General features: G+C 46.8%; 1 protein-coding gene across 1 annotated transcript in view; it reads left to right on the plus strand.

Moving 5' to 3' along the window:
- STK36 (serine/threonine kinase 36) overlaps positions 1 to 23,554 on the plus strand; it is a 30,691-nt gene that overhangs the window by 5,823 nt on the left and 1,314 nt on the right. The window contains exons 6-25 of the mRNA XM_052635477.1: positions 227 to 320; positions 602 to 771; positions 937 to 1,124; positions 1,631 to 1,730; positions 7,614 to 7,757; positions 12,684 to 12,863; positions 13,687 to 13,784; positions 14,239 to 14,344; positions 16,365 to 16,515; positions 16,986 to 17,113; positions 17,955 to 18,059; positions 18,415 to 18,513; positions 18,600 to 18,688; positions 18,967 to 19,030; positions 19,215 to 19,325; positions 20,487 to 20,561; positions 20,999 to 21,170; positions 21,435 to 21,582; positions 21,776 to 21,923; positions 22,450 to 23,196. Of these exons, the coding sequence (XP_052491437.1) occupies positions 227 to 320; positions 602 to 771; positions 937 to 1,124; positions 1,631 to 1,730; positions 7,614 to 7,757; positions 12,684 to 12,863; positions 13,687 to 13,784; positions 14,239 to 14,344; positions 16,365 to 16,515; positions 16,986 to 17,113; positions 17,955 to 18,059; positions 18,415 to 18,513; positions 18,600 to 18,688; positions 18,967 to 19,030; positions 19,215 to 19,325; positions 20,487 to 20,561; positions 20,999 to 21,170; positions 21,435 to 21,582; positions 21,776 to 21,923; positions 22,450 to 23,196 (3,117 nt within the window). The remainder of the gene's footprint in view (positions 1 to 226; positions 321 to 601; positions 772 to 936; positions 1,125 to 1,630; positions 1,731 to 7,613; positions 7,758 to 12,683; positions 12,864 to 13,686; positions 13,785 to 14,238; positions 14,345 to 16,364; positions 16,516 to 16,985; positions 17,114 to 17,954; positions 18,060 to 18,414; positions 18,514 to 18,599; positions 18,689 to 18,966; positions 19,031 to 19,214; positions 19,326 to 20,486; positions 20,562 to 20,998; positions 21,171 to 21,434; positions 21,583 to 21,775; positions 21,924 to 22,449; positions 23,197 to 23,554) is intronic.

Raw genomic sequence — 23,554 nt, forward strand, 5'->3', positions numbered from 1 at the left:
GTTGGGGAACCAAGATCCCACATGCCATGGAGCAGCTAAGCCCATGTGCCATAGCTAGAGAGTCTGTGCTCCGCAACAAAATCTCCCAAGTGTTGCAACTAAAACCCAACACAGCCAAATAAATAAATAGGTATTAAAAAAAAAAATAGTCTCGGTTGACCAGTTCTGATGAGTTTGAGAGCCCATGGAGAAGTGCAGACTGATGGGGTATCCTTTCTTTCCACAGAACTTCCTTCAGGGACTGCTCACCAAGGATCCCCGGCAGCGTCTGTCCTGGCCAGACCTCTTACATCACCCCTTTATTGCTGGTCGAGTCACCAGTGAGTCCTTAGGGTTCCCAGGGCTCTCGCATTTCTACCCAATATAACCCCTGGCCCCAACATGTGGATCCAAAGTACATTCTTTACGCCTCCAGCTTGAATTTTCTTTTTAGCCTTTTGCATGACCCTTGCACTTCCCTTGCAACCCCCTTCCCTCTTTGTCACTTTGTCAGAAGGGCCTCTTTGCACAGATGCCTGAAGATGCTGCCATTGTCTCTGGCCAGGTGGAAACAGTGGTACAGCTCCAGTATGATCATGTGTTCCCTCTTCTCTTTCTGCAGTACTAACCGAGCCAGCAGGCCCAGATTTTGGTACCCCATTCACCAGTCGCTTACCCCCAGAACTTCAAGTCCTAAAGGACCAACAGGCTCATCGGCTGGCCCCCAAGGGCAATCGATCTCACATATTGCGGCAAGCCTGTAAACGCATGGCTGAGGAGGCCAAGCAGAAGGTGAGCGGGGCAGAGGGGTATGTGTGACCTAGCCAGACTAGTGACTGAGGAAGGTAGAGCAGGAGGGTGACTTTCTAGGGTTGGGAAAGGGCTTCAAATGAAATTCATAGTGTCTTATGGCAACCAGATAGTTCTGACTCAGTGTCTCCTGCCCATTTCTTGCAGAAACACCAGAACACAGGACCTCCCCTTGAGCAAGAGGATAGGACCAGCAAGGTGGCTCCTGGCACAGCCCCTCTGCCCAAACTCAAGGACACTCCTCAGGAACCAGGCCTCTTAACTGGGGTTGTAGCATCAGAAATGAAGAGCAGCTGGGCTGAGTGGGGTGCTGGAGAGGCGCCGCCTGTACCTCGGTGAGGAGGGTAGAGCCCAGGGTCTATAGGATGACATGACTTGCAGAGCTTTGGCTCCAGTCAAAGCAAATGCAGCATGGTCCTGTCACTCATCACTGCCTAAATGTGGCCAGGGCCCTGGGAGTCCAAGTTTTGGGTTCTTGAATTCTGATTCCAGATGCTTTCCTGATTTCATCAGGAAACATGGTAACTTTCCTTTCTCTATGTCTCAGTCGTACATTAACCAAAAAGGAAAAAAAATCATCTCCAGACACACGGAAAGAGTATTTTACTTGAGAGCTACAGGGGAAAACCACCAAGGTAGATTTGAAAATAAGATTCACAGTGGGAGGGCAGTCAAGGATATATGTGTAGTGAACATATGCTGTCCTGGCCAGATCCTAGAAGATCTCCTGTAGCCAGTCCTCTGTGGCTTTCCATTCCTATGCTGGACCTAGAGGGAGGGACAAGTTAACCCTAAGCCTCACAGGTCTGGAACTCATCCTACTCCCTGCTTCCTCTGTCAGGGAAAACTGGATCACTCAGGACTGTGAGCGAGCATTCCCAGAGCTGAGGCTGGAGGTGATGGGCCAGCAGAGCCTTGATGCAGTGGATCTGGAAAATGAGGTGAGCCCTAGAGGTTCCTCTTGGCTTTGTCCCTGCCATGGGTGTTAGGTCTTGGTAGTGGTTTTCTGTAACAATGATTCCAACCATCTAAGGATGAGTCCCCTTGTGTTAAAAATTGTTTCCTTCTTATTCATAGATTTTAATTGCATAGTATGTGAACATTTAGTTATAAAAAATTGGAGTACATAAGTAAAAAGGAAAGTCCCCCTTAGCCTTATCTCAGTCCCGAGGTATCTGTCTTCTTCCAGACTTTCTGTGGTTTTATATGTATGTATGTAGCTACACAGAATATATAGTTTGGCTGTTTTTACATTACTGAGTCCAGACTGTAGGTATTTTTTTTCTTCATGCATCTCTTACTGTATAATCTGTTGTAAAGAATTTTCTACACCTACTTCAATCTTTTGTTTTTTTAGGGTTTTAACTTTTTATTTTGGAAAGGTTTCAAATTTAAAGAATAACTGTGAAAATAGCACCAAGAATTCCTATATACCCTTTTACTTAGATTCACCAGTTGTTAAAATTCATTTTAGGGTGAGTTGCAGATATGCCCCTTCATTGCCAAAGACTTTAGTGCATATTTGCTAAGAGCTAGGTGATGCACTTGCACTACCTCAGTACAATTCAGAGAAGTCAGAAATCTGACATTGATATGATTCTGTTCCTTAATCTACAATCTATATTTTGATTTTCCCAATTGCTCCAGTAATGTTTATAGCAAAAACACATTCCCCCCCGATCCACAATCCAGTCCCGTGTCATTCACTGCATTTAGTTGTTATACTTCTTACCTTGTTTTTCATGATTGACAGATTTTAGGTGCCCAGGTCGGTTATTGTGTAGAATGTTCCTCAGATCAATACTTCCACATGGTTAGATACGAGTCATGCATTTTTGGTAGAAATGTTACATGAGTGATGATGCACTGTCAGTACAATCTTTTTTTTTTTTTTAAGATTTGCTTGTTTGTTTATTTTTGGCTGTGCTGAGTCTTTTTTGCTACATGCAGGCTTTTTCTAGCTGCGGCAAGGGAGGGCTGCTCTGGTTGCAGTGAGCAGTCTTCTCATAGCGTGGTGGCTTCTCTTGTGGTGCACAGGATCTAGGACACGTGGGCTCCAGTAGTTGTGGCATGTAGGCTTAGTTGCCACACGGCATGTGGGATCCAACCTGTGTACCCTGCTCTGGCAGACGGATTCTTAACCACTGGACCACAAGGGAAATCCTAGTCTTTTTAGTAACTTCTTAGTGTCTCCTAACATAGATGTGCCATTATTTATTATTCCCTGATCAGTTCAGTTCAGTCGCTCAGTCGTGTCTGACTCTTTGCGACCCCATGAAATGCAGCACGCCAAGCCTCCCTGTCCATCACCATCTCCAGCAGTTCACTCAGACTCACGTCCATCGAGTCCGTGGTGCCATCCAGCCATCTCATCCTGGGTCGTCCCCTTCTCCTCCTGCCCCTGATCTCTCCCAGCATCAGAGTCTTTTCCAGTGAGTCAGCTCTTCACATGAGGTGGCCAAAGTACTGGAGCTTCAGCTTTAGCATCTTTCCTTCCAAAGAAATCCCAGGGTTGATCTCCTTCAGAATGGACTGGTTGGATCTCCTTGCAGTCCAAGGGACCCTCAAGAGTCTTCTCCAATACCACAGTTCAAATGCATCAATTCTTCAGCGCTCAGCTTTCTTCACAGTCCAACTCTCACATCCATACATGACCACAGGAAAAACCATAGGCTTGATTAGATGGATCTCAGTCGACAAAGTAATGTCTCTGCTTTTGAATATACTATCTGGGTTGGTCATAACTTTTCTTCCAAGGAGTAAGCGTCTTTTAATTTCATGGCTGCAGTCACCATCTGCAGTGATTTTGGAGCCCCCAAAAATAAAGTCTGACACTGTCTCTACTGTTTCCCCATCTATTTCCCATGAAGTGATGGGACTGGATGCCATGATCTTCGTTTTCTGAATGTTGAGCTTTAAACCAACTTTTTCACTCTCCTCTTTCACTTTCATCAAGAGGCTTTTTAGCTCCTTTTCACTTTCTGCCATAAGGGTGGTGTCATCTGCATATCTGAGGTTATTGATATTTCTCCCAGCAATCTTGATTCCAGCTTGTGTTTCTTCCAGTCCAGAATTTCTCATTGTACTCTGCATATAAGTTAAATAAGCAGGGTGACAATATACAGCCTTGACGCACTCCTTTTCCTATTTGGAACCAGTCTGTTGTTCCATGTCCAGTTCTAACTGTTACTTCCTGACCTGCATACAGATTTCTCAAGAGGCAGGTTAGGTGGTGTGATATTCCCATCTCTTTCAGAATTTTCCACAGTTTCTTGTGATCCACACAGTCAAAGGCTTTGGCATAGTCAATCAAGCAGAAATAGATGTTTTTCTGGAACTCTCTTGCTTTTTCGATGATCCAGCGGATGTTGGCAATTTGATCTCTGGTTCTTCTGCCTTTTCTAAAACCAGCTTGAACATCAGGGAGTTCACGGTTCATGTATTGCTGAAGCCTGGCTTGGAGAATTTTGAGCATTACTTTACTAGCATGTGAGATGAGTGCAATTGTGCAGTAGTTTGAGCATCCTTTTGCATTGCCTTTCTTTGGAATTGGAATGAAAACTGACCTTTTCCAGTCCTGTGGCCACTGCTGAGTTTTCCAAACTTGTTGGCATATTGAGTGTAGCACTTTCACAGCATCATCTTTCAGGATTTGAAACAGCTCCACTGGAATTCCATCACCTCCACTAACTTTGTTCATAGTGATGCTTTCTAAGGCCCACTTGACTTCACATTCCAAGATGTCTGGCTCTAGATTAGTGATCACATCATCATGATTATCTGGGTTGTGAAGATCTTTTTGTACAGTTCTTCTGTGTATTCTTGCCACCTCTTCTGAATATCTTCTGCTTCTGTTAGGTCCAGACCATTTCTGTCCTTTATCGAGTCTATCTTTGCATGAAATGTTCCCTTGGTATCTCCAATTTTCTTGACGAGATCTCTAGTCTTTCCCATCCTATTGTTTTCCTCTATTTCTTTGCATGGATCGCTGAGGAAGGCTTTCTTATCTCTTCTGGCTGTTCTTTGGAACTCTGCATTCAGATGCTTATATCTTTCCTTTTTTCCTTTGCTTTTTGCCTCTCTTCTTTTCACAGCTATTTATAAGGCCTCCTCAGACAGCCATTTTGCTTTTTTGCATTTCTTTTCCATGGGGATGGTCTTGATCCCTGTCTCCTTTACAGTGTCATGAACCTCATTCCATAGTTCATCAGGCACTCTATCAGATCTAGACCCTTAAATCTATTTCTCACTTCCACTGTATAATCATAAGGGATTTGATGTAGGTCATACCTGAACAGTCTAGTGGTTTTCCCTACTTTCTTCAATTTTAGTCTGAATTTGGCAATAAGGAGTTCATGATCTGAGCCACAGTCAGCTCCCAGTCTTGTTTTTGTTGACTGTATAGAGCTTCTCCATCTTTGGCTGCAAAGAATAGAATCAATCTGATTTCGGTGTTGACCATCTGGTGATGTCCATGTGTAGAGTCTTCTCTTGTGTTGTTGGAAGAGGGTGTTTGCTATGACCAGTGCATTTTCTTGGCAAAACTCTATTAGTCTTTGCCCTGCTTCATTCTGCATTCCAAGGCCAAATTTGCCTGTTATTCCAGGTGTTCCTTGACTTCCTACTTTTGCATTCCAGTCCCCTATAATGAAAAGGACATCTTTTTTGGGTGTTAGTTCTAAAAGATCTTGTAGGTCTTCATAAAACTGTTCAACTTCAGTTTCTTCAGCGTTACTGGTTGGGGCATAGACTTGGATAACTGTGATATTGAATGGTTTGCCTTGGAGACGAACAGAGATCATTCTGTCGTTTTTGAGATTGCATCCAAGTACTGCACTTTGGACTCTTTTGTTGACCATGATGGCTACTCCATTTCCTCTGAGGGATTCCTGCCCACAGTAGTAGATGTAATGGTCATCTGAGTTAAATTCACCCATTCCAGTCCATTTTAGTTCACTGATTCCTAGAATGTCGACGTTCGCTCTTGCCATCTCTTGTTTGACCACTTCCAATTTGCCTTGATTCATGGACCTGACATTCCAGGTTCCTATGCAATAATGCTCTTTACAGCGTCGGATCTTGCTTCTATCACCAGTCACATCTACAACTGGGTATTGTTTTTGCTTTGGCTCCATCCCTTTATTCTTTCTGGAGTTATTTCTCCACTGATCTCCAGTAGCATATTGGGCACCTACTGACCTGGGGAGTTCCTTGTTCAGTATCCTATCATTTTGCCTTTTCATGCTGTTCATGGGGTTCTCAAGGCAAGAATACTGAAGTGTCTTGCCATTCCCTTCTCCAGTGGACCACATTCTTTTTTTTTTTTTTTCTTTTGTCAATTGTGGTTATGTTTTTTTTTTTTTAATTTTTATTTTTACTTTATTTTACTTTACAATACTGTATTGGTTTTGCCATACATTGACATGAATCCACCACGGGTATACATGCGTTCCCAAACATGAACCCCCCTCCCACCTCCCTCCCCATAACATCTCTCTGGGTCATCCCTGTGCACCAGCCCCAAGCATGCTGTATCCTGCATCGGAGATAGACTGGCTATTCGATTCTTACATGATAGTATACATGTTTCAATGCCATTCTCCCAAATCATCCCACCCTCTCCCTCTGCCTCTGAGTCCAAAAGTCCGCTATACACATCTGTGTCTTTTTTGCTGTCTTGCATACAGGGTCATCATTGCCATCTTTCTAAATTCCATATATATGTGTTAGTATGCTGTATTGGTGTTTTGCTTTCTGGCTTATTTCACTCTGTATAATCGGCTCCAGTTTCATCCATCTCATCAGAACTGATTCAAATGTATTCTTTTTAATGGGCTTGGTTTCATTGAGTTAGACAAGGCTGTGGTCCTAGTGTGATTAGATTGACTAGTTTTCTGTGAGTATGGTTTCAGTGTGTCTGCCCTCTGATGCCCTCTTGCAACACTTACCATCTTACTTGGGTTTCTCTTACCTTGGTGTGGGGTATCTCTTCACGGCTGCTCCAGCAAAGCACAGCTGCTGTTCCTTACCTTGGATGAGGGGTATCTCCTTACCGCTGCCGTTCCTGACCTTCAACATGGGATAGCTCCTCTAGGCCCTCCTGTGCCTGCGCAGCCACCACTCCTCGGGTTCCTCCTCCAGGCTGCCGCCCCTGGCCTCGGGCTCAGGGTGGCTCCTCAAGGTCACTGCCCCTGGCCTCGGGCGCGAGGTGGCTTCTCCTGGCCGCCCCTGATCTCGGACGCGGGGTGTCTCCTCCCGGCCGCCACTGACCTTGGATGCAGGGTAGCTCCTCTCGGCCGCTGCCCCTGACCTTGGATGCAGGGCAGCTCCTCTATGACTAGCTTTATTATGTTGTTATTATAAACCATGCAGTGGACATTTTCCTAGGTGTCTCTTTATGTACACGTGCTAGTGTTCTCCAAGAGACTTTTCAAGACCTCTCACATACTGCTAATTGTATCTTTTTAAATTGGTGGCTGAAAAAAATACAGCTGTGCCAAAGGAGTCGCTGGCTTTTTGCAGTTACTTCATTATTCCCTGGGCTTCCCAGGTAAAGAATCTGCCTGCAATGTGGGAGACCTGGGTTCAGTCCCTGGTTTGGGAAGATCCTCTGGAGAAGGGAATGGGAACCCATGCCAGTACTCTTGCCTGGAGACTCGCATGGACAGAGGAGCCCGGGGGGCTACAGTCCATGGGGTCGCAAAGAGTCCATCATGACTGAGTGACTAAAACTTTCACTTTACTTTCATGATTCCCCAGGGTGTGAACTATTGCCTCGAACCTGACACACTCCTCCTGACCTCTTTCTCTCCCCGATGCCTCAGGAGCAAGACAGCGATGATGAGTGGCAATACCTGCTAGAGACTACCGAGCCTGTGCCCATCCAGCTGAAGGCCCCTCTCACCCTGCTGTGCAATCCTGACTTCTGCCAGCGTATCCAGAGTCAGCTGCATGAGGCTGGAGAGCAGGTAACTGGCAGAAGGATACCATGGATGGGACTGGAGACTGTTTTCACAGATGAGGTGTTAAAAAACATTAATTAGTATAAGGAGAAAGTCCCTTTCCAATTTTCTTTCACTACTGTCTGTTTAATTCAGGGAGATTTGGTAATTTCTTTTAGTAATACAGAAAGAGCAGACCTTGGGTTTCCCTTTCTAAAGGGGAAAAGTATTCTTCAGAGCAGGGATAAGAAAGCTTTCAGCTGTATCCTTTTTAGGCATTGACTGCCAAGAGGGAAAAAAATGGAGGATATCATTTAATTGCTTCTTCTTTTTTAAAGATTTTTTAGATGTGGACCACTTTTAAAGTCTTTATTGAATTTGTTACAGTTGCTTCTGTTGTTTTATATTCTGGTTTTTTGGCCAGAGGCATGTGGGAGCTTAGCTCCCTGACCAGGGATTGAACTCACACTCCCTACACTGGAAGGCGAAGTCTTAACCACTGAACTTCCAGGGTAGTCCCATAACTACTTCTCTAATGAAAGAAAACACATTTCTACAAAATTTTTGACAAAATTAAAAATACAGATGTAACAATTTATTATATTTTCTAATATAGGTATACTAATGATCACCATAATTCAGTTTTAGAATATTTTCATTACTCCAAAAAGGTAATTCGTAGCTATTTACAGTTAATCATCATTCCTACTCATAGCACTTATAAGGAGATTGCTTTCTGTCTCATAGATTTGCCTTTTCTGAACATTTCACATAAATGTGATCATACAATGGATGGTCTTTGGCTTCTTTCTCTTAGCATAATGTTTTTTGAGGTTTCATTCATGTTGTAGCCTGTATCAGTACTTAGTTCCTTTTTATTGCTAATTAGTATTCTATTGTATGTATATATCACATTTTGTTTATTTGTTCCACAAATTGATGGGAATTTGGGTTGTTTCCACTTTTTGGCTTTTATAAACAATGCTACTTTGAACATCCATGAAGAAATCTTTGTGTGAACATACGTTTTCCGTTTCTTTTCTGGAAAAGGTCAGTTTTCATTCCAATTCCAAAGAAAGGCAATATTCAAACTACTGTACAATTGCACTCATCTCACAGGCTAACAAAGTAATGCTCAAAATTCTCTAAGCCAGGCTTCAACAGTATGTGAACTGAGAACTTCCAGATGTTCAAGCTGAATTTAGAAAAGGCAAAGGAACCAGAGATCAAATTGCCAGCATCCTTTGGATCATAGAAAAAGTAAGAGAGTTCCAGAAAAACATCTACTTCTGCTTTATTGACTACTCCAAAGCTTTTGACTGTGTGGATCACAACAAACTGTGGAAAATTCTTAAGGAGATGGGAATACCAGACCTCCTGACCTGCCTCTTGAGAAACCTATATGCAGGTCAGAAAGCAACAGTTAGAACTGGACATGGAACAACAGACTGGTTCCAAATTGGGAAAGGAGTACGTCAAGGCTGTATGTTGTCACCCTGTTTATTTAACTTCTGTGCAGAGTACATCAGGTGAAATGCCAGGATGGATGAAGCACAAGCTAAAATCAAGATTGCTGGAAAAAATATCAATAACCTCAGATATGTAGATGATACCACCCTTATGAAAGAAAGCAAAGAGGAACTGAAGAGCCTCTTGATGAAAGTGAAAGAGGAGAGTGAAAGAATTGGCTTAAAGCTCAACATTCAGAAAACTAATAAGATCATGGCATCTGATCCCATCACTTCATGGCATGTGGAAGGGGAAACAATGGAAACAGTGACAGGCTTAATTTTCTTGGGCTCCAAAATCACTGTAGATGGTGACTACAGCCATGAAATTAAAAGACTCTTGCTCCTTGGAAAAAAGCTGTGACCAACCTAGATAGCATATTAAAAAGCAGAGACATTACTTTGCCAACAAAGGTCCATCTAGTCAAAGCTATGGTTTTTCCAGTGGTCATGTATGGATGTGAGAGTTGGACCATAAGGAAAGCTGAGTGCCAAAGAACTGATGCTTTTGGACTGTGGTCTCAGGAAATACTCTTGAGAGTCCCTTGGACTGCAAGGAGATCCAACCAGTCCATTCTAAAGGAAATCCGTCCTGAATATTCATTGGAAGGATTGATGCTGAAGCTGAAGCTCTAATACTTTGGCTACCTGATGCGAAGACATGACTCAATGGAAAAGACCCTGATGCTGGGAAAGATAGAAGGCAGGAGGAGAAGGGGATGACAGAGGATGAGATGGTTGGATGACATGATCGACTCAATGTTTGAGTAAGATCCAGGAGTTCATGATAGACATGGAAGTCTGGTGTGCTGCAGTCCATGGGATCGCAAAGAGTTGGACACTACTGAACAACTGAACGCTTAGTTTTGAAATGAAATGATTTTTTAATTTCTCTTGGGCCTATGCATAGGAGTGGAATTGCTGAGTCAGATAGTAAATTTATGTTTAAGAAACTGCTAATCTGTTTTCCAAAGTGGCTATACTATTTTGCATTCCCAGCAATGTATGAGGGTCCTCATTTCTCTACATCTTTGCCAACATGTATTCAGTTCAGTTCAGTTTAGCTGAGTCACTCAGTCGTGTCTGACTCTTTGCGACCTCTTGAACCGCAGCACCCCAGGCCTCCCTGTCCATCACCAAATCCCGGCGTTTACCCAAACTCATGTCCATTGAGTTGGTGATGCCATCTAACCATCTCATCCTCTATCATTCCCTTCTCCTCCTGCCTTCAATCTTTCCCAATATCCCATCCCACCCAACTTCTATCTTTTCAAATGAGTCAGCTCTTCACATCAGGTGGACAAAATATTGGAGTTTCAGCTTCAACATCAGTCCTTCCAATGAACACCCAGGACTGATATCCTTTAGAATGGACTGGTTGGATCTCCTTGCAGTCCAAGGGACTCTCAAGAGTCTTCTCCAACACCACAGTTCAAAAGCATCAATTCTTCGGCACTCAGCTTTCTTTATAGTCCAACTCTCACATCTATATATGACTACTGGAAAAAACATAGCCTTGACTAGATGGACCTTTGTTGGCAAAGTAATGTCTTTGCTTTTCAATATGCCATCTAGGTTGGTCATAACTTTCCTTCCAAGGAGTAAGCGTCTTTTAATTTCATGGCTGCAATCACCATCTGCAGTGATTTTGGAATCCCAAAAACTAAAGTCAGCCAACATGTATTATTATCTGTCTCTTTGAATATAGTCATCCTAGTGAGTGTAAAATAGTATCTCATTGCTATTTTAATTTGCATTTTGCTAATAACTAATGTGAGCATCTTTTCATGTGCTTACCAGCCATTTGTAGATCTTCTTTGGTGAACTACCTAATCATTTGCTTTGCTTATTTTAAAGTTGTCTTCTTATTGAGTTGTAAGAGTTCTTTATATATTCTGGATACAAGACCTTTATCAAATATGCGATTTGCAAATTTTTTCTCCCAGTCTTAATCTATCCTTTTATTCTTATAAGAATGTCTTTTGAAGCACAAATGTTTTGGATTTTGAAGTCCAGTTACCATTTTTTCCCTTTGTGGATTTTGCTTCTGATATTATATTAAGAAATCTTTTTTTAAACCCAAAGTCTTAAAGATTTTCTCCTATTTTTTTTAAAAAAACTTTCCAGAATTTTAGCTCTGACATTTAGGTCTCTGACTCATTTTGAGTTGATTTGTGTATGTATTTTGAGGTAGAGATCTAAATTCATCTTTTTGCATGTGGATATATGATCCATCCCAGCACCACTGGTTGAAAAGACTCTCCTTTGACCATTGCATTGTCTTGGCACTCTGCGCCTCTTGTTTGGCCCCTACATGTCCTCCTTGTGTCAGATAATTTTTCAGTGGGAAAGGAGGTTAGCAACTCTGCCTCCAGGGTGAGACTTTCTGAGGTGGAATTCCAGCTGAACTACTGTATGTGTTTTTTGTCTATGGCTGTGCCGGGTCTCCTGCTGCCAGGTTTTCTCTAGTTGTGGTGAGTGGCAACTACTCTCGGTGGCAGCACAAGGGTTTCTCCACAAGTGGCTCCTCTTGTGGAGCACGGGCTCTAGGGTGCATGGGCTTCAGTACTTGCGGCTCCTGGGCTCAAGAGCAAGGGCTCAGTAGTTGTGGTGCATGGACATAGTTGCTCCTCCTGGGATGTGGGATCTTCCTGGACCAGGGATCAAACCCACGTCTCCTGCATTGGCAGGAGGATTCTTTACCACTGAGCCACCAGGGAAGCCCCCTGCGTGTGATTACTGACTGTTTACTTAATCTATCTGAAAGCTTCGGTCTGCTTACCTATAAAGTTGCTAACTGTATTTACTCTACAGTAACTGAGGTTATTGTAAAGATTGAGTAAATAAATGAGCAGATTTAGAATGATGAGTGCCATATTGTAAAGTACTTGATGTAAATATTAGTCTTCTTTGAAAAATAACCTTTTAAAAAATAACCATTTAAATATAGTACTGTCCTTAGCTTATGAGCTGTATGAAAGTAAGTAGTAGGCTGGATCTGGCCTGCAGGTCGCAATTTGTTAACCCCAGAGGTAGAGCTGAATAATACTGTTTTGTCTATCTGGAGTTGAACAGCACTGTTTTGTGCCCATTGTTTTTAATTTTCAGAAATGTGTGTGTGTGTTTTCATTTCATTTTCTTTTAAGGTGAAGGGCTGGAGAAGGAAGGGAGCAGATAGGAATGGTCACTAGGTCTGTCACTGACTGAGGGGGTGATCCCGCTCCCCCTTAGTCACCTCTAAGTCAGGGGTCCTGGCCACCTACAGTTCCCTTTCCTGGTGCACTTTCCCTGTTCCTCTGTTCTCCTTCTTTGGGTTTTAGATTTCCAGAAAAAGGAGTAAGAACACGGGGTCTTCTTTGTCAGCATCTTGGGGACACTTGGTGTCTGTGACTCTCTTTTATCTCTCACAACACAGTTTACTGTCTCTTTCCCTCATGTCACCCAGATCCTAAAAGGCGTCCTGGAGGGTGCTCCCCGCATCCTTCCTGCACTCCGGGTCCTGAGCGGTCTCCTGTCCAGCTGCAGTGACTCTATTTCCTTGTACTCCTTCTGCCGTGAGGCCGGGCTCCCCGGGCTGCTGCTCCATCTCCTCAGACACAGCCAGGAGAGCAACAGTATCCAGCAGGTAAGTGCTGCCTCTCAGGACTGACTGGCATTTCTTCTCTCTGGATTTCTTTTCTTCGAACTGTCATCTCTATCAGCCCCTTTGCCTTTTCTTTCTCTTCTTCCTATCTACTTAGTAGATTACGAATTGCAAATTCTCATGCCTTCCAAGGCCAGGCAGATAACGTCACCAGGGGAGTAGACCATGTGTGACTGTATGAATAGCAGGAATGTGAAGAACTGAGGTCCCATGCCCAGGCCCATCCATCTCACTGTTGCTCGGTGGAAAAATGGGCTTATGGTGCCACATCCTCCAGTTTTCTGAGAGAAGCTAGAAATCGAGATTTTTCGGTGTAATTTCTCAATATTCATAGATTAGCTCACCCACGGGCACTACCCTGTAAATGGTCACGGAGACGATCAGCAGGAGAGCCCAGGTTGAGACTCAATATCCATGTGCCCATGCTGTGTCCCGCCACAGCTGAACCAAGAGTCTGGAATGCAGAAGTGTTTACTGGGGCCAAGGCTCGGGTGGCTGGAAGTGCACTCTGCTGATGAGTGTTAGTCTTGAGTGTTTTTAAGGCATTTAGAAGAGAATTTGTGCTATTTTGAAAAATATAACCTGCTATACTCCAAAATGCTGTTCAGACCAAAGAGGACATGTTTTGGGCTGTTCATAGCCTGTTGGCCACCACTTGTGACCTTGAGATCTCCTCTCTGTCTGAAGGTTCTCTTCACTCTGTCCTTTTCTGTTTGGTCAGCCTAGCTGGATCTCTGACCCATTTTTCCCTTGCTCTTTGTTTCTGTCCCCTGAGTTGCCCTAATTCTGTCCTCTTCCCTGGCAGCAATGTTGGTATGGGGCCTTCGTACGGGACCTGGTGGCTGTGATTCAGGCCTACTTTGCCTGCACCTTCAATCTGGAGAGGAGCCAGACAGGTGACAGGTGGGATGAGAGGCAGTCTTGTGCTGTTGACCAGTTTGGCTTCAGTTTCTACCCCCATTTTTTCCCCTCCCCATTACGAAGAGGCTAAGTAAGGAGAACCCATGATTTGTGACAGGTTTAAGGGTCAGCTGAGTGACCTCTCAGAGTCCAGCAAGTCCTTTTAAGGACCTTGAGTCACCTCCAAATTTGCCCACAGAATTTCAGGTTCTAAGGGTCAGCGGTAGTTAGCATACACTGAATGGAAGGCTCAGGGTGGGAATAAGCTAGAGAAAATGGCAGAGAAGAGGCCTGGAGGTGTGTGTGAGACTCTGTGTGTATGTGTGAGGAGAGAGAGGGAGAGCGTTCTGATGTGTTCCTTTGCAGAGATTTTCCTATCTGCTGTGAACTGACCCATTCACCACATGTGGCCATTTAGTAGAGAGATGAGAAGAAACCAGGACTCATTTTTTCCCAGCCTACAGGTATTTCAGGAGGCTGCCAGCCTCTTTCTGGACCTGCTGGGGAAACTGCTGGCCCAACCAGATGAGTCTGAGCAGGCTTTGCGGAGGGACAGCCTTATGGTAATCTGCTCTCCCTTCCAGATTTCTATCTCTGTTTTTCCCCATACTCCTCCCATTCTGTTTCTCATGACTGTATAGGGTTAGATTAAGTAATACAACAAATGTTTGTTGCCTGCCAACTATGTGTTGTATACGGTCTAAGTCAGAGGAAGTCCGTATCTTCAAGGGATCAGGACTAGTCTAGTAGGATAAATGTGATGAAGGACAACAGTGTGTAAAGTACAGTAGAAGGACTTCCCTTGTGGTCCAGTGGCCAAGACTCCAGGGAACTAGATCCCACATGCTGCAACCGAGATGGTACAGCCAAATAAATAAACTTTAAAATAAAATTTATAAAAGTAATAAAATAAATTAAAAACACTAGAACTTCATATAAAACACAGAAGCACCACTGAGGAAGACTCACACTACCTGGAGGGTCATAGGAAAATCCTTTTTTTTTTTTTGGCTGCACCACACAGCAGGTGGGATCTTAGTTCCCTAGCCAGAGATCAAGCTGGCACCCCCATAGTGGAAGTGTGGAGTCCTAACCAATGGATCATCAGGGAAAGACATAGGATCATAGAAGAAACCTTGAAGAAGGAAATCATCTCTGCTAGGACTTGAAGGATGCCCAGAAGTTTGCCAGGTGGATGAGGCAAGGAAGCAGGGAGGACATTGTAGGCAGAAACAGTAATTTATATTAAGGTACAGAAGCAGTATGCAGTGTGACCTATTTTCAGTTCAGTTCAGTTCAGTTGCTCAGTCATGTCCGACTCTTTGCGACCCCATGAATCGCAGCACGCCAGGCCTCCCTGTCCATCACCATCTCCCAGAGTTCACTCAGACTCACGTCCATCGAGTCGGTGATGCCATCCAGCCATCTCATCCTAGGTCGTCCCCTTCTCCTCCTGCCCCCAATCCCTCCCAGCATCAGAGTCTTTTCCAATGAGTCAACTCTTCACATGAGGTGGCCAAAGTACTGGAGTTTCAGCTTTAGCATCATTCCTTCCAAAGAAATCCCGGGGCTGATCTCCTTCAGAATGGACTGGTTGGATCTCCTTGCAGTCCAAGGGACCCTCAAGAGTCTTCTCCAACACCACAGGTCAAAAGCATCACTTCTTCGGCGCTCAGCCTTCTTCACAGTCCAACTCTCACATCCATACATGACCACTGGAAAAACCATAGCCTTGACTAGACGGACCTTAGTCGACAAAGTAATGTCTCTGCTTTTGAACATGCTATCTGGGTTGGTCATAACTTTTCTTCCAAGGAGTAAGCGTCTTTCACTGCAGTCACCATCTGCAGTGATTTTGGAGCCCCCCAAAATAAAGTCTGACACTGTTTCCACTGTTTTCCTATCTATTTCCCATGAAGTGACTCCTGGACTCTGCACGTGAGGGACAGGAAGGGAGGATTGAAAGAGAAAATAGCCGAATTCTGACTGGTCTCAGAAGAGACTGTTAAGAGATGAACATGTCCAAGGAAGGAAACAATTGTCTGATTAGTTTCAGACTGGCAACTGGAAGCGGAGATGTGGCTGCAGTCCTACCTCCAGCTAGCAGTCCATTCAATCTCTTCTAGTCTGGGGGCCTGTCTTAACATCCCTCATCCTTTCTGGTCAGGAAGCTGTTAATGTCTAACCTAAATTTTGGCCAGTAGTGACTCACATTATTGGTCAGCACTTCTCATATGTCACTGTGCAATGAGTAGCATGGGGCGTTTGGAATAAATTCTGAAGACCAGGTTGGGAAGGACCCACGAATCCCCGGGAATTCTTATACTCGGGGTCCATGATACTACTTTGAGAAATATCATTTAGGGAACAGCTGATCAAAATAGGATTGACACCTAAAATTCCTGTTCCCAAACATGAAGGCAATCACTCTGCACTTTCTGTGTGAGGAATACTTAGAATTCAACAACTGGTCCCCCTGGGTTTTTCCCCTCCTTTCTCAGGTTCTCCAGGAACCCTTGCTCCTTACCCTGAGTCCAGTCTGGTTTCTGATGTGCTAATGTGAACCCTGCCCGTCTCCCCTAGTGCTTTACTGTTCTGTGTGAAGCCATGGACGGGAATAGCTGGACCATCTCCAAAGCCTTCTACTCCAGCCTGCTGACTACATATCGGGCTGTGTTGGACGGGCTCCTTCATGGCTTGACAGTTCCACAGCTCCCTTTCCATAGCCCCCCAGGTAACGGGAATGGGGAGGGGAGGTTCTCTTGACTGACTTGTCAGCAGGACCAGCACTGCTGTTTATCTTGCCGGTTGCCTAGAATAGTGTCTGGCATTTAGCCTGTGTTAAGTAACTATGACGGAGAAGACAATGGCACCCCACTCCAGTACTCTTGCCTGGAAAATCCCAGGGACAGAGGAGCCTGGTAGGCTGCAGTCCATGGGGTTGTGAAGAGTCGGACACGACTGAGCAATTTCACTTTCACTTTTCACTTATGCATTGGAGAAGGAAATGGCAACCTACTCCAGTGTTCTTGCCTGGAGAATCCCAGGGATGGGGGAGCCTGGTGAGCTGCCATCTATGGGGTCGCACAGAGTCAGACATGATTGAAGTGACTTAGCAGCAGCAGCAAGTAATTATGAACTGAGAGAAAGAAGGGAGAATCTGAAACAACCCATGCCTTTCTGCATTCTTTGCCTTTTGCACAGGAGCCCCCCAGGTGAGCCAGCCGCTTCGGGAGCAGAGTGAGGATCTGCCTGGAGCCATTTCTTCGGCACTGGCGGCCATGTGCACGACTCCCGTGGGGCTGCCAGGCTGCTGGGAAGCCAAGGAGCAGGTCTAAGCTACAAATTTTTTTTCCATTTTTATTTTAAATTTTATTTATTTATTTATGGCTGCGCTGGGTCTTGGTTGCTGCATTCAAGCTTTCTCTAGTTTCAGAGAGTAGGGGCTACTCTAGTTGCAGCGAATGGGCTTCTCATTATGGTAGCCTCTCGTTGCAGAGCACAGGCTCTAGAGCGGAAGTTCAGTGATTATGGTGCATGGGATTAGTTGCCCTGCTGCATGTGGGATCTTCCTGAGTGAGGGAGCAAACCCATGTCCCTTGCACTGGCAGGCAGATTCTCGACCACTGGATCACCTGGGAAGTCCTGAACTACAGTTATTTGTTCTTGTTGTCGCTGTTGCCAGGGTTGGGGAGGTTGGCCCCAGTGTCTCAGAAAAGCAGAAAAACAAGCTTCTCTGCCTGCCTTTACTCAGTACTTCCAGAAGCAGATGCTAACCACTAGGTTTGGGCTACTTGTCAAACATGATATAGCCAGAATCCCGGGGCCCTTGGCCAGCTGATTAAAGAGCTCCATGACAAACTGCCCATGTGGTGGGGTGACTGATCTGAAGCCACCGTTGATACCTGCTCGAGGGTTCAGGGTTCAGATTTCCCGCTCCCTTTGGCCAGCAACACTTTGCTCTGTACCCGCCTGCAGTGGGACTTACCTAGGCCTTGTCTTTTGCTTTTCCACTGAGCATGAAGACTGGGGATAGAATGAGGTCTGAGGTTCCTGGTGAATCTGGGGAAGAGTAGCAAGCAAGGGGTTGAGAGCCCTGATTAGTTGGAGATATGAGAGGAATAGGATTGGAATAAAGGGAATGGAATTGAGTCTTCAGGTATGTCTCCACAGATCTCTCAGCATCTGGCTGATCAGCTCACCAAAGACAGCAACCACCTGAGGTCATCCCTCATCTCTGCCCTGCAGCATCCCATCTTGTGCCTACCCCTTCTCAAGGTACTGCCTGCCCAGCACTCTTGGCCCCTCAGATTTCTTTTTCACTTCCAGGAATGAGAAAGAGAGAGAAAGAGACACTGAGAGAAACAGAGAGAGATGAGAGACACCCCCCGCTGATGCTCCCCCACAGGGGAGGACACCTTTCTGCTTTTAAATCAGTTCAGCTGAAATAGCCCAGATGTCAGCCAGTCCTCACTAGAACTGAACATGTCTGCATCTCAGTCTCTCAGCAAGAGGTGGACATGGCCTGAATTTCTCTGACACCTCTAGATCTGTTGAGAGGCTAGCCTGCTTTCAGCTGAGCCTTCCAGTCTAGGACCTGCCTCCCTGACCAACTCCTTCCCACGCCCCTTAGGTTCTCTACTCCTGCTGCCACGTCAGTGAGCGCTTATGCCATCTTCTCGGGCAAGAACCCCTGGCCTTGGACTCACTGTTGAAGTTGGCCCAGGGCAAGGTAGGCCAGTGGCACAAGTGGGCATCTCTTAGGGGTCCCACCGTCTCAGTCAGAGGACACTCTGATGCCTTGGGTTTCCTTTATAGGTAAAGGTAGTGGATAGGGAAGAGTCTATTGAAGTGACTCTCTACCTCCTCTCTCTTCTTGTCCTTCGCCTCCAAGATCTGCCTTCTGGGTGAGTCATAAAGTAGGGTCACCCTGACATGGATACCTTCCACCCACGTAGGTCACCCTGACATGGATTATGGGGAGTGACACCATATAGCCTGTCCTTGGGAGGGACTAGGACAGAGTGAAGGTTTCCCTGCAAAGAAGAGACCTAGATTCCCACCAACTCTGTGCCCTGGAGGCGGACATGCAGCTTTGGTGGAGAGCGCCATCTAAGGGAGAGGGCAGGTCACTCAGCAGCCTCCTTTCACACAGCTGCATCCCTGATGTATCTCCTTATTCCAGAATGGAGAAGCTAGGCAGTGAGATTGCTACTGTCTTTACACATTCGCACGTCGTCTCTCTTGTGGTGAGTTCTCAGCGTTCATCTTCCTCCCATTTTCACCCTATCATCCCACCTTCTGGGAGCAGAAGAGTTGTTTCCTAATGTGCAGCTGTTTGTGAGGCCTTCTTCTGGAGACAGACACCCTCTCCGCCTGTCCTGAGTACCATTCAGATTGGGACATTCCTCCTCCTCATCTGACTCTCCACAGAGTGCGGCGGCCTGTCTGTTGGGGCAGCTTGGTCAGCAAGGTGTGACTTTTGACCTCCAGCCTGTGGAGTGGATCGCTGCAGCCACACATGCCCTGTCTGCCCCTGCAGAGGTGAGTCCTCTCAGCGCTAAATGCAGAGATGTGTTTTCTCTGAGTCAGATAAGGTCTGTGTTCAGGGAGAAAAGCCTGAAATTCCAATAAACCTGGAGGGAATCCAGGAGTCTTTCCTGTCGCCCCGACTGTCAGGGCTTTAGATTTGTTGTTAACACACAGGACCTCTGAAGGGGGAGGAAGAGGCATCATCTTTCTCCCTCCTTCCCTCCCTCTTGCTCTCTTTCTCAGGCTCTGGCCCTTGCCTCCTGAAGGATCTCTACTCTCAAGTGTTCTTCCCTGATGCCAAAGTGAGCTTTCTTAAAGGAGAACCTGCCTGATTGCTCAACCAGTCATTATTTCACACTTAAATATGTGCTGAGTACCAGGCACTAGTCTTACCTATATGGATGGAACTTGTGTAGGTCCTCAGAAGCTTCCCATGGAGTTTCTGGGTTAATGTCCACATTTGCTAGCAGGCTACACAGAGCTCATCTGTTATCCCTGGGCTCTCTAATCCTCCTCTACCAAAGAGTTCACATTTCAAAAATTCACTGTGGCCTTTCATGACCTGTCTTTTATATAAGCTGTGCCTTCTTCCTTCCTTGTCTGCATTTGAAACTTTGAATCCCATCTGTTTCCTACCTCTAAGGGCAAAGTTAGCATCTCAGCTATTCCTCCTCCCTCTCCACAGCCCCTACCTCACAGCCTCTTGTTCAGTAAGTGTCTTCCTAAACTGTAATTGTTTCTGTGGCTGGTTACCCTACCAAACCGTGTGTCTTTAGGACAGAGATAGTTGTTGAATGAATAGGCAGGAACCAAGACACACAGTGATAAAGAATCTGCCTGCCATTGCAGGAGCTGCTGGAGATGTGGGTTTGATCCCTAGGTCAGGAAGATCCCCTGGAGGAGGAAATGGCAACCCACTCCAGTATTCTTGCCTGGAAAATTCCATGGACAGAGGAGTCTGGCAGACTGCAGTCTACGGGGTCACAAAGAGTCGGACACAATTGAGCACTCTATGCATCCATCCATCCAAGACCCCTAAGTCCAAAAGAACTCTCCCCACTACTCTGGGCTGAAGAAGAGCTCCTTCTGCCTGACTTGGAGTTGGCTGTGCAGGTCTGTGAGGTCAGCTCTCCCCTCTCAGGGATCTACTGTCTTCCTGACTCTCTCTACCAGGTCCGGCTGACTCCACCTGGTGGCTGTGGATTCTATGACGGCCTCCTCATCCTTCTGCTGCAGCTCCTTACCCAGGTACAGCTGCATCCCAGAATGCATGGGAACTAAGGAGAGAGAAACTGGGCGCTTTGGGGGGCCACTGGCCAAGAGGAAGGAAGAAGCCACACAGTCACCTCCCCTCTCAGACTACCAGTGATGGCCTAAGATCGGGCCCATCTGCCCCAGTACAGACCCTTAAAGGATAACCATTCAGCTGCATCCCTTGGGATTCGGTGGAAAGAAAGCCATAATTGCCTGGTTTCCAGTAAGCATACACATGGGTTGAGAGGTCAGGGGGGTTAAGATGTGATAAGAGAGGAAACTGAGACTACAGGGAAATCTTAAGTGGGAAAACAGAAAAAATTGTTTCTGGGACTCCCCTTCCTCATAGATCAGGAAGAAGAGTGCAAAAAAGGGCATTTTTAACTCCTGACTTGGACCTCCCCCTCTCCCCTTCTCAATTTTTGCTTTAGCAGGAGAAGGGTAATCCTATAAGGGACGTGGCCGGCTCAGAAATGTGGACCGTTCTGTGGCACCGCTTCTTCATGGCTCTGAGGCTCCCTGAGGAGGCATCTACACAGGAAGAGGTGTCACTGTCCAGCCCACAAAGCCCAGAGCCAGACTGGACGCTCATCTCACCCCAAGGTATCTCACTTCTGACAGTGTGGCTCCTTTTGTCAGGCCAGTGTACTGAACCTTCTTCAAGAGGAAACAGCCTGGAACTGGGTTGGCCCATGGAGAGGGCTACTAGTGCTGCTGCCTTGGGAGGGGATGGCAGAGTCTGTGCAGGAGCTGCTCAAGGATGGGGAAGGGATCAGGGAACAGGTGGTGGCCCTGAGAACCGTGGGGATGCAGGGGCATCTAGGCCTCTTGCCTGCTCCACTGGGTCTCCACTGCTGGTGTTTCCAGGCATGGCAGCGCTGCTGAGCTTGGCCGTGGCCACCTTTACCCAGGAGCCCCAGTTATGCCTGAGGCACCTGTCTCAGCGTGGAAGTATCCTCATGTCCACCCTGAAGCATCTGCTTTCACCCAGCTTCCTGAATCACCTGGGCCAGGCGTGAGTTGAAAATTTCAATTTCAATGCTATTATGGGTGAGATGGACAGGGGGGAGGCAGGAGAGAAAGAGCTGACAGCTTGAGCTGTGAGGCAAGAAATGTGATTACTGAGGTTGGGGAAGGAGAGTTGGGGGAAGAATATGGAAGGCTGGGTGAGCCAGACCGAGTCCATCCTTCCCCGCTGCCCTCCTTAGGTCACAAGGGTCTGAGTTTCTCCCCATCGTGGTGCTCTCTGTCTGCCAGCTCCTCTGCTTCCCTTTTGCCCTGGATGTGGATGCTGACCTCCTTGAAGGTGTCTTGGCTGACCTCACAGACTCAGAAGTCACCGCCCACCTACTGCAGGTACCAGGGAAGCCAGCCAGGAAGGAAAGTGGTCACCCTTGTGTCACATTCACTTCCTGACAGCTCTAGGGCTCTCCCAGGTCTCCCAGCATCTGAGACTGGAGTGGAGGAAGCATGCAAGCCTGAACAGAGGCCTGTGGTGGGAGCTGGGCTGGTGACTCCTCTCTCCAGCAGTCCCTTGTCTGGATTCTCTAGATTCTCTTATCCTGGTCTGGGCCCTGGAGACGCTGCTCCTCAGCCAGGAATTGCTTCTCTGGCGATTGTTGGCACTAAGCAGTGAGTGGGTCTCTGAAGGCAGAGAGACAGAGGCCTTGCAGACCGCAGCCTGGCCTTGGGAAGGACATGTTCTCCCAGGCTCCAGGGTGTGTCTGTCTCGCGTGCAGTGCTGTGACAGGTCTTCGGCCCTCTGTGGTATTCTCTGCAGAACTTGGCTTCTCTCCCCCAGATTTTGGGCTCCCTGTTATTTCTCAGCAGTGCATTCTCCCTCTCCCTGAACTGTTTCGCTTGCACCCCTCCCCTTCTTTAGGTCTGCTGCCACCATCTCCCACTGACACAAGTCGAGCTGCCCATCAGTCTCCTCACACGCCTGGCCCTCTCAGGTCCCGTGTTTCTCAACCAGTTCGTGAACACAGTGGCTGCCTCCCCTAGAACCACCATCTCATTCCTCTCCACTGCCCTCCTGGGTGACCAGCCTCTGCTGACGTCTGACCTTCTCTCCCTCCTGGCCCACACTGCCCGGTTACTGTCTCCTAGCCATTTGTCTTTTATCCATGAACTCCTGGCTGGCTCCGATGAATCCTATCGGCCCCTGCGCAGCCTCCTGAGCCACCCAGAGACTTCTGTGAGAGCCCGTACTTCCGGGCTCCTGGGACACTTGCTCCAACACAGCATGGCCCTGCGTGGGGCCCTGCAGAGCCAGGCAGGACTGCTCAACCTTCTGCTGCTGGGGCTCGGAGACAAGGACCCTGCTGTGCGGCGTGGAGCCAGCTTCGCTGTAGGCAATGCAGCCTACCAAGCTGGTCCCCTGGGACCTGCCCTGGCAGCTGCAGTACCTGGTATGACCCAGTTGCTTGAAGATCCTCAGGCTGGTATCCGGCGCAATGCCGTATCAGCTCTGGGCAACCTGGGGCCTGAGGGTCTGGGGGAGGAGCTGCTACAGTGCCAAGTGCCCCAGCGGCTCCTGGAGATGGCGTGTGGAGACCCACAGCCAAGTGTGAAGGAAGCCGCCCTCGTTGCTCTCCGCAGCCTCCGACAGGAGCCCTGCATCCATCAGGTACATCCCAGGGGACGTGTGAATCACCACGACAGGGCTGTTTTCACATTTTTTCTGAGATAGTCTTTAAGGAATTGGAACATCTGGAAACCCAAGCTGCCTCCTTCTCTGGGAGCAGGAAACTCAGGGGGCATGACTTGAACATGAGTTTTTCACCTAATATCTCCCACCTGGAGATGTGAAGGTGCCTGAAGAGGGCTCCATTGGGCTTGGAAATTCCTGGGTTGTCAAGGAGCAGTGTTACTCTCTTCTGGAGGCTGTGCAGGAGAAGGGGAGGGAAGACTAGAGGTGCTGAGGCATAGAGTCGTTTTTTTCTGAGGGCCATGAAGATGCTATCTTTTCTAGCGCTTTACCGTAT

This window comes from Budorcas taxicolor, chromosome 2, assembly GCF_023091745.1.
Source record: "Budorcas taxicolor isolate Tak-1 chromosome 2, Takin1.1, whole genome shotgun sequence".
Classification (NCBI taxonomy): Eukaryota; Metazoa; Chordata; class Mammalia; order Artiodactyla; family Bovidae; genus Budorcas; species Budorcas taxicolor.